Source organism: Pinus tabuliformis, chromosome 8 (genome assembly GCF_031772625.1).
Source record: "Pinus tabuliformis cultivar Carrire ecotype Pingquan chromosome 8, CPIR1, whole genome shotgun sequence".
NCBI classification, from domain to species: Eukaryota; Viridiplantae; Streptophyta; class Pinopsida; order Pinales; family Pinaceae; genus Pinus; species Pinus tabuliformis.
The window spans coordinates 1,647,678,418-1,647,692,296 of record NC_142294.1 but is presented as its reverse complement, the minus strand read 5'-3'; the positions used below and the strand labels follow the sequence as shown (position 1 = coordinate 1,647,692,296).

General features: G+C 39.8%; 1 protein-coding gene across 1 annotated transcript; it reads left to right on the top strand.

Annotated features, from left to right (window-relative positions):
• The first annotated feature begins 3,280 nt into the window (after positions 1-3,280).
• On the top strand, positions 3,281-4,781 carry LOC149242489 (uncharacterized). Its single transcript, XM_089370853.1, has 3 exons — positions 3,281-3,635; positions 3,797-3,909; positions 4,509-4,781. The coding sequence occupies exons 1-3, from the start codon at positions 3,281-3,283 to the stop codon at positions 4,779-4,781; spliced, it is 741 nt and encodes a 246-aa protein (XP_089226979.1).
• Positions 4,782-13,879: the final 9,098 nt, after the last annotated feature.

Here is a 13,879-nt window from a genome sequence, read left to right as displayed (position 1 = left end):
AGGTGACCACCTCTAACCAAAGGCTCTTGTGCTTTAGGAGTAGCCAACCAAGTTTTGCTGCCAATGCCTGAGCGAAGGCAGGGAGATGTTTTAAGCCCCATCCTCCCCATTTTTTAGGAGTTGTAATCCTGCTCCATTTGACCCATGCATAGGGTTTTCCTTCTTTGTGACCCTTCCATAGAAAATGATAGCAGACTCGTTGAATCCTATGTAGTATCCCTTGGGGGATCCAGGCCAGGGACATCCAAAAAACTGGGGTTGCTTCCAGCACTGCTTTTATGAGCACCAGTCTACCTGCTCTGGAGAGTAGTCGATGGCTCCAATTGTTTAATCTTTTTTCCACCTTTGAAATCAACCAAGTCCAGTCTGCAATTTTATATCCATCCTCTTTAATCCTGAAGCCCAAGTACTTCAATCCATCCTTCAGTGCCAAGATTTGATAGGGGAAATTTTGCAGTGCTAGCTGGGTTTCTTGTTGAGTGCAGTCAAAGAATGATATTGTAGATTTGTCCCCATTAATTTCCATCCATGTGGCAGCACTAAATAGCTTCAATATATCAGTGAGTGTAATGATGTCCTGAATTCCCCCATCTAGGAATATGAGGATGTCATCAATGAAGAGCAGATGTGTTATTAGACATTGTTCTGTGATCTTGAGGCCCCTGAACCTCCCTGCTCTCTTCTCCATCGCAATTAGTCTGCTCAGTCCTTCCATAACCCTGAGGAAAAGCAAAGGAGATAAAGGGAATCCCTATCTGATTCCCCTCTTTTCTCGAAAGGTTTGGGGAGTAGATCTGTTAATTAGGATTGCAAAGGAAACTGAAGTAATGCACCCCATAATCCATCTGATAAATACCAGTGGGAACCCTAGATGGGTGAGTATCATCCTTAAATATAACCAGCTGACCTTGTCAAATGCCTTTGAGAGGTCAATTTTAAGCGACACCCCTTTCAGATTCTTCATCTTGATGGAGTGGAGGGCCTCTTGAGCTGAGCCTATGGCCTCATGGATTTGTCTATTTTGTAGAAAGTCAAACTACTCCTGTGAGATGTGTTCAGATAGGATTGGCTTGATGCGATTTGCAATAATATTTGTAATAATTTTATAGAGACAGTTGCAGAGGGATATAGGGCGGAAGTCAATGAAGGAGAGCGGGGAGTCTGATTTGGGTATGAGGGAAATATAGGTGGAGTTTATAGGAGCATAAATATGGCCAAGGATCCAACTTTCTTCAACCACCCCGAGTAGGTCATGTCTAATGATATCAAAAAAGGAAAGGAAGAATTCCAGAGACCAACCATCTAGTCTTGGAATTTTGTCCTTCTTGAACCACTTGAGAGTGCTCTCTAATTCCCCCATGGAGACTGGTTTGATAAGGTCCTCCATCCCGTCAGGTTCCACAAATCCAGGGAAATGACTAGCAATGTAGATGATTTCAACAAGTGTTGTTCCAGGAGGGGCTTTGAATAGCTGCTTGAAATGTGTGATACCTAATCAAGCAAGCTGTGGGTGCGTGTTAGAAATCTATTACTATTTTGAGGGCATCTGCCAGATAGTATTGTTGGCTTTCCTTCCATTTGCATATTTATGAAAGAACTTTGTGTTGCCATCCCCCGCTTGTAGCAAGATAGCCTTGCTTCTGAGTCTCCATTATTCTTCTCGGTCAAGTAGTATCTTTGATCTCTGTGCTTCCAGTTCTACAAGATGTAGCTTAGCTTCTATTGATAAGAAACCTCTTCCACATTCATCTGTTAAGGAGGCCAACTAAGATTCAATGTCAACCAAAGTGTGCTCATCCCTAGTTTTTTTCCTTTTTTCCCACCCAATGGATAATCTCTTTAGATGATTTAGGTTGCTACAGAATCCTTTAACCTTCATTTGCTCCATAAGTGGGGGCTAAGCTTTCCAGAACTCCAAGATCATCTTGATATAGTTAGGGTCCTTTAGCCAGGTGGAGTTAAATTTATAAGGTGCCCTTGGTTTTCTGAATGAGCCCGCCACTTCTAGATATATGGGGGAGTGATCCGATATTCCCCCAGAACCCACCCATAAGTGAGGTTCGGCGAAGCACTGTGTGGGGCATTTCTTGGTGTACACAAAAAAGCAGTGGGTGTGCAATCACAACTCTAATTTGAAACGACAGCTCGATACATTGGGATGGCGTCGAGCCATGGCCAGGGTGTTGAAATGATAAGGCAAGTTAGATATAAATATGAGATAAGGCATGGAGGAAAAGCATCGTCACAAGGAATATCACAAGACAAATTCGCAGGGCGAAGGTCTGTGATATTGCAGTGTTTTGAGGCAATGAGAAGGCACGAAGAAAAAGATAGGAGTGTGCATTGGCATGCACTCGCCTAGGGTGGGAAGGGAAATTTGTGATTTCTATTGAGATTTATGTGTTGGGAAAGCCAAGGGGTGCACTCGTTCAGGCTGTAAATAATTGATATATTTTGAAATTATAAATTGAGTGTTGTGACCCTCTTGGGCCAGCCTCCCATTTGATGTACAAAACCAAGTATAATAAAAATATGTTCATTTACTTAATAATCTATTGGCATGACTTGTTGGTTAATTTTGATATCGCATTGTTGCATGATTTATGTTCAAGTTCTGCACATAACACCTAACATATAATAAATAAGAAGTTGTAACTAATTTAAAGAAGAGTGCAAGCATATTCCAAAAGCTAAGTAACCGTTAGTTGTTTAGAACACTGTGATGAACCTTGTTAATGTTGCATGCCCACGCTGGTGTGATTGTAGGGTCGTGACTAATTGTATCAGAGCTAGTGAAGGTTCAGATGTGATGAAGTGCAGTGGAAACAAGGTATCTATGCAGAATAGTATTCTTGAGGGAAAGGATAACTAGTTACATAGTTTAGGTTTTGTTGACTTGGAGATCCATGGGAGGGTTGTCCAAGCTTTAGTGGAGACACATACCACACATATATTTTCTAATGACAGTCTGGCAAAAGAAGTTGGGGTAAAACTCACCCCTAAGCGAGTGGAGTTCAAGGCAATGAACTTGAGGGCTAGTGTTGGGATTGGAAAGTGATGTGTCGGTTCGAATTTCATATTGGCAAGGTTGTTTAGATTTCACGTGATGGAGATGAACAACTTTGATATGATATTGGGGAAATACATTATGAAGGGTAACAAAATTGTTGTGAATTTTTTTTGCGATGAGATACTTTTGATTGGTGGCTCACAAACTTGGACTTTTCCTACCCATCGACAAAGGAGGGAGGTAAAGGTACAACACATTTCTGCACTAAGTATGAGTAGAGTTATGCAAAGATCAAATGTTGAGACATATGCAACCATCTTTAGAGAGATTGGGGAAGAAGATGGGATGGGGATGCTTGTTCCAGCCGAGATTTATGATGTATTATATAGATATGCAAATCTGATGCCCGAGGAATTGTCGAAAGTACTTCCTCCAAGACATGCATTTGACCATCACATTGAGCTAGAGTTGGGGAAGAAACCACCAGAAAAAGCTCCTTATCGTTTGTCTGGGCCAGAGTTGGAAGAGTTGAAGGACCAATTGAAAGAGTTGGTTGATGTAGGATTCATATGTCCTTCATGGACCCCATATGGTTCTCCAGTATTGTTTCAAAAGAAGGACACAAGTGAGTTTCATATGTGTTGTGATATCGTGTTTTGAACAAGAAGACAGTCAAAAACAATTATTGCCTTCTACTTGCAGTAGATTTTTTTTATAAGCTTGTGAAGGCACAAATGTTTTCGAAGCTTGACTTCATGCATGAATATTATCAATTACGGTTAACAGAGGGCAATGAGAAGAAGACAACGATGGTGACGAGGCATGAAATCTTTGAGTTCCTTATCATGCCATTTGGACCGTTTAGTGCTCCTGCAACATTTTGTACTTTGATGAACAATGTATTGTGGCATGCCTGGAAAAAATAGTAGTTTATATAAACAACATGGAGGATCATAAGAGGCACTTGGCGTTGGTATTCGAGGCACTGAGAAAGAATCGATTGTTCTTGAAGAAGTCAAAGTGCATGTTTTCCCAATTTGAGATTTCGTTCCTTAAACACTTGATAGGCTAGGGATGTATACGGATGGATCGAGACAAAGTTTGTGCGACAAAGGATTGTAAGGAACCAAAGAATGTCCATGATGTGAAGGTTTTTGTAGGGATGGTAAACTACCAACAAAGTTTTGTAGAGGGTTGTTCCAAGATAATTTCACCACTGACAAACTTGTTGAAGAAAGAAAAGTGGTGGAATTGGATTGAAAGATCTCGTGAAGCCTTTGAAGAAATAAAGAAAAGAACGATTACAACATTGATACTCAAGTTGCTTGACTTTGAGCAACCATTTGAAGTGCACATGGATGCTTCTAATTTTTTGATTGGGGGAGTTCTCATGCAAGATGGACATATGGTGGCATATGAGAGTTGAAGATTGCATGAAAGAGAGCGACGATATCTCGTTCATGAGAAGGAGATGACTGTGATCATCCATTGTTTACAGGTATGGCGATACTATTTGATTGGGAAGTTATTTGTTTTCAATAATGACAATGTTACAGTGAGTTACTTTGCATCTCAAACGAAGTTATCAGCAAAACAGGCTTGTTGTCAAGACTTCATGGCAGAATTTGACATTAAGATTAAGTATAGGTCAGGTAGACTCAATATTGTAGAAAATGTCCTCAGTAGGAAGACAAAGTTGGCTGCAATTGGGGAGGAAGAAGACCACATTGAACCAAGTGAGATTCAATTTTGTATGAGTGAGGAGTTGTAGAGTAGACTTCGTGAAATTCTAGAGACAGATACTCAAGTGAAAAATATCATGAAGTAGGTAAAGGAAGGAAAGCCGAGAAATTTCTTTGTGCTTGATGGAATCTTGTTCTGTGTTATCTGTCTCTACATTCCAAAGTCATCAGAACTTAGGAGGCACCTCTTGAAGGAGTGCTATGATTTTCCTTGGTCTGGCCATGCAGGGAAGTGTCTCACTTTGGCGCTATTGGAGAGAGGATACTTTTAGGGAAAGATGAGAGAGGATGTAGAGGAGTATGTGTAGACTTGTATCATTTGTCAGCAAGACAAATAAGACAAGGGAAGATAGGGAGGGTTGTTGAACCCTTTTCCAATTGTGGAGAGACCTTGGATGAGTGTTTCGATGGACCTAATTACTCAGTTTCCACAAGTACAGGGGTATAATGAGATCATGGTCATTGTTGATCATTTTTCCAATTATGTTGTCTTCATTCCGATGAAGATGTCGTGTGGAGCAGAGAAGAAAATTGAGTTCTTCAAAGATGTTGTGAAGTATTGGGGAATTCCATTAAGTATTGTGTCTGACAGATATACGAGGTTCACAGGTAATTTTTGGACCATGTTGTTCAAGTTGATCGGGATGGGGTTGTTGCATAGTTTGAGTTACCATCCACAGACAGATGGGCATACCGAACACATTAAATCGTTGGATGATTAGAAAAATTGGCCTGAGTTGTTGGATAGAGTGCAGATTAGCTACAATTTGCAGAAGATTTGAATAACAGGGTATAGTCTGTTTGAGTTGGTTAATAGACATATGCTTTTTGCACAACATGTTATCACTCAGGTTGTTCCCCAAAAGTTGTAAGAAAAGGGAATACAGTCGAGGTAACCACAGACCAATCTTTTAGATGCAGATTCTAGCCAATCTGCATCCAGAGAGGTCTCTCTCTTTATAATTTAGCTTTGTTCTGAGGTATATTAGGCTAGTTATGAAGAACAATGGTTTGTTTGATTTTTTGGATGGTGATTTTCAATAGAACAGGGTTGTAAATCTGCGAAGTTCAGTCCGTTGGGCTAATCGATTCTATGAGGACGAACTGCTGGATATGGTTTCTTTGACAAAGGGGTTACTACAGAGCAAGGTAATCAATCATGGAACAAATTATAAGCTGGAATCAGGTGGAATGGAGTCTGTGGGTGAAGGGAAATTAAGAATCCTTCATCATGCAGGCAGAGGGAAAGTGAATGATTATTGCCAGGGAGCAATTAATAATTCCTTAGCTATATTCAAGATGTAAGAACCAGGGGAAACAGGAGCAGTTAAGAAATCATGCTTATGCTAATTCTAAAGAAAACATTAATAGTAACAAAGATTGAACACAGAGTACAGTCAAGTAAGTTCTGAGTTATTATTTTTCCCTGTTATTAAGATTATGAACATAAATGATATATAAAACATAGAAATTGTAAAACATGAGTTAAAAAGACTTATTGATCCATGAAATAATTCGAGAATTCTGTAACATGGTCCTCTGCCATCAAATCCACATCGAAAGAGTTCAACAACAACGCATTCCAACAAATTTTTTATTCAGAAGGTTTTCAGAGTTACAACGTAGTTCCAGAAATGTATCACCAACCCCTAATACTTCGCTTGGGGAGGTATTTGTACAAAAATGTTTACAAAATATCTCAAAGAGATAATATCTAGTAATAACTTTTTCTACCTACTCAAAGGAGAAATAAATGATCTTGGAAACAGGGAGAAATAAATGAAGAAGTAATTGTTGTTGTGTTGGCCGCTCAATTGGTGAGATGCGTTGACTGTAAGCTCGGCGAGCAGGCCGGTGGCTATTTCTGCTAAAATTCCGTGCTGGTGGCTCAGCCTTCTCGGGTGCATTTAATTTTTGATTTGATACATCGCTACCCCGCGAGACTCTCACCCGTTCCTTTTCTCTGCTTTATGATATTTGTTGTTTTCTGGGCAAAAACAAAAGTTTGAAACCCGCCTACGGAATTTCCAACATGCTCTGCCACCACTGTTCCTCTGGTAACTGATGTCTTCGTAGATTTCTCAAAGTCTCATCAGCGTCTGTGTACATGTAGAAGTTAGGCTGGACTGTAAAAAGGTGCTTCACTTCATGTTCAATAAAAAATAGATTTTCCAAGTTGCTGTAGAGAGTTTGGCCAGATGGAAGGGCCTTTTCTGCTGAAGTACTTGATGATGCATTTACTTGATCAACAGCATGTTCTTTCAACCTGAGTGTGTACTCAACTTGTCTCAGCAAGCATTCATTATTTCCCAACAGACTTGGCAAGCCCCTTCCATGCAAAACTGCAAATTTCTCTACAAAAGAATCTACCTCCACTTGCATGTCCTCGCTCTTCCTCTCCAAATTCTGCATCAGGGTTTTCATGGTCAGAACTCTTTTGACTGTTAGAATGGTGGTTGTCCTGTCTTGGATGTCCAATGTTGCTAGTTCCTCGCTAGTTTTAGTGTTCAGAAAATGTATTAACCTGTTGGCCTGTTTGGGCATATGTCCTACTAAATTTCTGGCCTTTTGAATTTCTACCTGGGCTGCTGCTATCAAGTCAATTTGCTCATGTATAATTTGAATAGATCTCCACATATTACAAATGGATTCATTGATATTAGCCCACAAAATGCCTCTGATTTCTCCCAGAGGTTTATCTAGAGAGAGGTCCTTTTCCAATGCTTTCACCTTGTTTCCTAGTGCTTTTACCTCTCTTGTCTTTTCTGCCACAGTCATTTTAGATTTGTCATAACTTACTTCTAGCTTGGACAATTTCTCTTTAGCCTCTTTTAATTATGATACTTGGAGTTTTAAATCCTCCATAGCCTTTATTAACTCCTTTGTGGTCATGGTAGTGCTGCTACCTGTTGCTTCTGTTGTTGCTGAAGTACCTGCTGCTATTACTGGGACAGTGGAAGGCACTGCTATTGTAACTGTAGGAGGAGTAGTTGTAACTGTTGGAGCTATTTCAGGTGGCTGGGAGGTCAACTCTCCCTGCTTATCTTGTAGTGCTTTCTCCAAGGCTTGCTCTGTCTCATTTAGTCTTTGATTCATTCTCATCAGCAAGTCCATCATGTCCTCCTCTTCTTTTTGCTACACAATCTTTGAAGTTTGTGGATGCATAGTAATAGGCAGCTTCAGTTGTTTCTTGAGGGCAGCAATGTCATCTTCCTTTTTCCTCATCAATGCTTTTATTCCCTTGGTATCCTTGGGGTCATGTCCCAGCTCAATGATAATTTCTTCCAAGGACTTTATCCTGTTGTCCTTGGCTAAAGAAGATGCCTTTTCCAAATCTAGTTGGGACGATGTGTTGTTCAATGAGTTCTGCAATTTCTGAGCCAACATTGCCTTATCTGCCAATGTAGAGTAGACCATCTCACCAGTTTTCTTATGCAACTCAATTTGGTCCATAGGGTGAATGTCTTTGGCAAGAGCCTCTAGATTTGTTCTTATGTAGTCAGCTGATGACTGTGGCTGCTGTACTTTAGGTTTAAAGTGGCTCAAGATCATCTTCCTTCTTTAATGTCATATGCAGACACTAACCTTTGCTATTTGGTGGGGGTCATCTTGAGAAACTAATCATCAAGTTGCAGTCTTATTGGCTCATTTTGGGCCTTGATGTCCGTGAATGTTCTTTTGATATCAGAACATTGTTTGCTTTGTGGCCTTGTGGAGGAAACTTCCACACTATGCTGCTTCTCCAATTCTTGCCTATGAGAGCTGGTGGATGTTTCTATTATCAGAGAGATGTGTGGGCTAGTTTCCCTCTCGCCTCTTAGGCTTTCCATGGTTTCCTCAATAATCTCCTCTTCAGCAAGAGGATCCAATCTGCCTTTTTGCCTCTGGTTGCTCCGATGTTCCACTTACAGGCGTGGTTTCTTCTTTGTCCATTTTCTTGCCCTTCTCCTCATTTAGAGGAATCTGTAATACTGGTATCTCTGGTGCTTTGGTCTGGATAGGAGGATTTTTCCCTTGGCCCTGTTCCCTTGGAGTTGCTAGCTGATCTGTCATTATGTGTTGCTCTGAATCCAAACCTTCTTTGCCCTTAGATGTCCCTGCAACTGGTGTAGTGCTTTCTTGGGCAGGTTACTGTGAAGTTCCAGCAGCAGATGTGCCCACTCCGGTTTGTTGAGGCAGTTTGAAAGACACCTGTTCAAAAGAGTCCAGGTCAAGAGTCTTTTCAATATTTTTCATTTATTATTCCATTTTTTCTTCCTCAGTAAGCTCTTATATCAATGTGCTCTCTACCCACTCATCTTTATTAGCAAACTGCTCTATCTCAGGGATCTTACAATGATTATAGGCTAATAGCCTATTTTTGACTTTTTTTTCACAAATGAATCCATTTGGGTCATAGGGTACCCACCAAAAGCTTCTCTTTAATTTGAGTTGTTCTCCCAATATCTTGTCAGCATCTTTCCATCCTTCCTTTTTGTTAATGATGAAAGGGCCTAATTGGTTTCTTAATTTCAGCTGAGCTTTTTTCTTGGCACCATAAAAGTGAGTCAAATCTGAATTGATAAATTGCCTAAAATATTCCAGAGCAAACAGTCTCATAGGCACATATTTTGGCAGTTTATAGGGGCACAACTCACAGCCATATATCCTGATCTCAGTGTGGTTCTGGTAGAAGTACCAGTCACCTATTTTGTAGCTTTTGGAGAGCTGTAAAATTTTCTGCATGTCATCAGAGAATCTAGGAGGAGGATTTCTCATCAATAGAGAGGAGACCAGATGTATAAACAAATCAATGAACTCACAGTAGGTGTAAGGAGTGTTACGGATTTCATGGAATACTGAGGTCCAAAAGATCACAGACCTCCTTTCTCCTTTAGAATCCAATTTTCTGATGGGAAACAGAAAATTGTCTGTTTGATAGTATAAGAACAGATGATACATATAATAGGTATACTTGAAGACTCCTTCTCTGTCTAGATTCATGAATCAGTCATGGATCTTATTGGCAATGAAAGTAGCAAAGTCATATTTTATAGGAGGAGGATGTCCTAGAATAAACATGGACAATAGAGCTAAAATTGTCTCATCAACATATTCACTTGTCTTAAATCCCAAGACGTAGGATATCATATCAATGATGAATCTTCCAGCTTCATTGAACCAGACATGGTGAAAAGGAGTTGGCTCTCTGGGCTGGTAATCTGGTCTCATGAATAACTTGGCAATTCGGCCTATTTCTACAGTGGATAGTTTAGAGCCTTCCTCCAGCAAATATCCCATGGAAAGAGGAGCGAGAGGCTGACTAGGTTTGAAGGTGTAGCATTTCATTGATTGACTCAGGAGTTATATGAAAAAGGATAGTGCCAGTTGGAGTCATAACTGCTCTTTGAGTAGGTTCATAATTGGCACAATATAGGCGGATGACATCTGGAAATACATTTACTGAGGGGAGATAGTATCGGGAAGATTGGATTCCCATATCCTATAGAGATCAGTTTTTCTTAGGTGACTGTTCCTGATTTCACAGAATGCTCGGAGGTGGTTTTTGTCACCAGTTAAGTCCTGTATTTGAAAATCCCTATCAGCTAAGTGCAACCACTCCAAGTCCTTATGAGGAGCATTAAGGGGAGCAAAGTTCAGGGCCACTGGAGCTTCCATTGCTCAATTTTCTGCGATTTTTCAACTTGGAATTTGGATTTTTGTAGCCAAATAGGTAAAATGACAACTCTGGTGCTCTTTTCCGGGAATTACAGACCACAGTGAATTTGAACTTAGCTTGCTGGGTGAATTTTTGTAGAGGAAAACGAGGTCTACAGGGTTTTTCGATAAAAGTGTGCAAAAACAGTGGTTCTGGTGCGCTTATTTAAAGGCAATATGGTGAATTTTAACTCAAATTTGGGTTTTTCGGGAAATTTTGCAGAGGAAAGCTAAAAACAGGGTTTGGAAGTAAAAATCCAAGTAAATACCTGTTTTAACAGTGGACTGTGCGGATTGCAGGTTGCGGTACGAGTTGGAAGACTGGACTGCGAGCTTGATTTGGCTTGGTGGCGGACTGTGTGGTCGAACAGTGGTTTGAAAGTAAACAGCATGCACAGGTCGCGTAGAGAAAATAAACGAAAATGAGTGAAAATGACGTTTTCATGCCTTTTTTAACAAAAAATTGACTTTGGCGGGCTTTTGGCGCATTTCTATCGGATGACGTCAGCATGACGTGGTATTTTGTCGTGTAGCGGGGTGACATGGCGCTGACGTGGTTTTGACGTCAGCGGATGACGCGAGGGTGATGTCATCAGGGAGGCAATAGGGGCGGTAAACGGTTTGGCCCCCTCACCGCTTTTGGACAGAGGTGGTATTGGGGGGGAGGGCAGCGAGCAGTGCGGGAGGACGCCACCTGTCCCAAGGTACGGCGGCAAAACCACATCCCCCGGGCACTAAAGGTCGTCAAGAAAGGGCTCGCGATATTGTTGTGGGTCGTCCGATCTGTGGGCTATGATCCGACGGCTGGCGGTCAACGGGAAACAATGGAGGCTACAACATGGGACCCGCGCAAATAAATCAATGTTGTATAATGTTTTGCGAGGTATTACTTTTGGTTAGGTCTGTGGATTTAGGGGTTAATTTAATTAATCAACCAGATGTTGATTAATGTCCTTTGAATGGCGCAACAATGGATTATTAAAAGGTTCCAAATAAATCTTTTATTTCCCTTTGTATAATAACATATGGCTTATAGTGTAGCCGGGGGCGGGATATTAGCTTTCTTGTGGTTTTCATATAGTTATATATAATACGGGAATGGGGAAAATGTTATATAGGAATTATAATATAAGGTTAATATGTTAATATGAAAAATATGTTTAAACAAAAGCACTAAGTTGGAAAGTGAAACTTAGGCTTAGGAAAATGAAAGGGATCCAAGCTGTGAATTTGGAAAACTTAGCATAATGGAGGAAAAGCACTTTTACACAAGAAATGTGGCTTCGTTATCTTAAGTAAAAATAGAGTTTCACTTAGTCTTTCTCATGAAATGAAGTGATCTAAGTGCACTGAGCAGATCTCAACGTCCTTGGAGGGGAGGTTAGTAAGTGTTTCTTGGAGAAGAGTGACGGGAAGTTAGACATGCTTCATCTGTTTTGTGACCACATAGTTTCCATGCTACCTATGATTTCCATGAGATGAATTATCTTCAAAACAAAAAATTGCTTATAAACCTGCTTCTGCAACATCAATACTGCCTACCCAGCCTATTAAACCTAACATTTTTTCTTCCATTTTTACTTGGGTGCATTTAAACTAGCAAAACCTTACTCTTTTATTTTCTTTTAACTGCCATCCTATCTAAGTCTGCCGTTATTTCTTCCAGGGGCTCAGATTTAGCTGTTGAGCACCTTTGTTTATCTACCTAATTACTTATCTGCCAAGCTTGAACTGTTTGGACAGATTTTATTCTCTATTTCTAAAACAAGAAATTTAAACATGAACCTGGTTGAGATTGAGCTATTTTGCCATCCATCAACTGTGGCAAGAATCAACTGATCGCATACCATGAGGTTCTTTGCAAAACTAGAATAGCAGTGGCATTTTGGACTAGCACACTTTCCTGGTCTTTTCTTTGGGGGTTCATTTTCTTTCTTTTTGACCAATTCATTCTTTTTTCCCTTTGATTTTTCTTTTAGGGCATACCCTCTTTTCATTTTTTTAATTTTTTTTTTATTTTTTTAAAATATGGAACCTTTGCACCATGGAAAGATGAACATATTTGGGATTTTACCAGTCAATCATGAAATATAACACATATTGGTATAGGAGCATGACACTGGCTCCACTTGGGGATGGCTTTTCCTGGTGAAAAGCCAAGAACAACAGGTCAGATGGCCTTATATTCAATTCTTGCTGCATTCTGAAATTTATCCTTTGATGTAAATAAACAACATTGTACCTCTGCAACATATATACATTTCTCCTAACTCATTTAAACAATTGAAACTCTTGTTTTTTGATAGTTTTTCTGAATGTTTGTCATCATTTTTACAGCTCCCAAGTCTTGTTCTTCAATTCTTGTAATAAACCTAAAAGTTAATACAAAAAGGTGGGACAGTTCCTTGACTTCTTCTCAAAATTTGCTAGATATTCGCTCCTATCTTATTGCTGTAGTAAACTGCAGAAAGTAAACATTCTTATGTACAAGTTAGAGTCTTGACATCTCAATAAACTGGATCAAAATAATTCTTCAACATCCGACCATTGGCTGGCCCATCTTCTACTTCTGTACCATCCAGGCTTTTCAAAAAGTAGGTGTTATTTCCTTGTTAGGCCTGAATATCAAACGGTCCTTTCCATAGGAAGTCAAACTTCCCATGTTTTCCTTTATCTTCCCTTCTGGAATCCCATTTCAATACTTTGTCTCCTATGAAAAAATCTTCTGCCTTAGTCCTCTTGTCAAATATCTACTTAAGTTTTTCTTATAGAATTTGAGATCTTTGATACACCTCTTCTCTAGTCTGCTATAAATGAATAGTCTCATTGATTCTTCTCTGAATGTCATTGGGTTATGCCTGCACTTCTTGCAGCAACTTTATTGTAGGAGCAAACAATCTCACAGCAGAAACTAAATCAACATACACAACACAAACCAACATAAAAAACACAAAGATTTTAACGTGGTTCACCCAACCAATCTGGGCTAAATCCACCAAACAGAGGCATCGACAATCTTATTATTCAACAGGAGATTACAACAACATAATTCCTCACACCCTCTCATCACACATATTCTCTACGGGCTTACATTTTATAGCTGGGAGAAGAAAACTGAATCATAAATTCTCTCACAACAAATATCGGATGCAATAACTCCTCCTCAGGAATAAATGGAGCTAATTTATTAACAAATCCTATTGTTGTCACATTCATGAGATTTTTTCCAAATTTAATTAACATAAAATCTCAACAATCTCCACCTTGACAACAATTAGCCTGATACCCTGTTCTATTATTATTTTATTTTTTTTGCAAGCCAAGAGAAGCCAGACACCAACGTAGCTTCTCTAACAAAACTAGTTTCGTGAACATGTCTACACAGTTTTCCTTTGTATGCACATTTTCAAGAGAGACTCCCCTTTTAGTG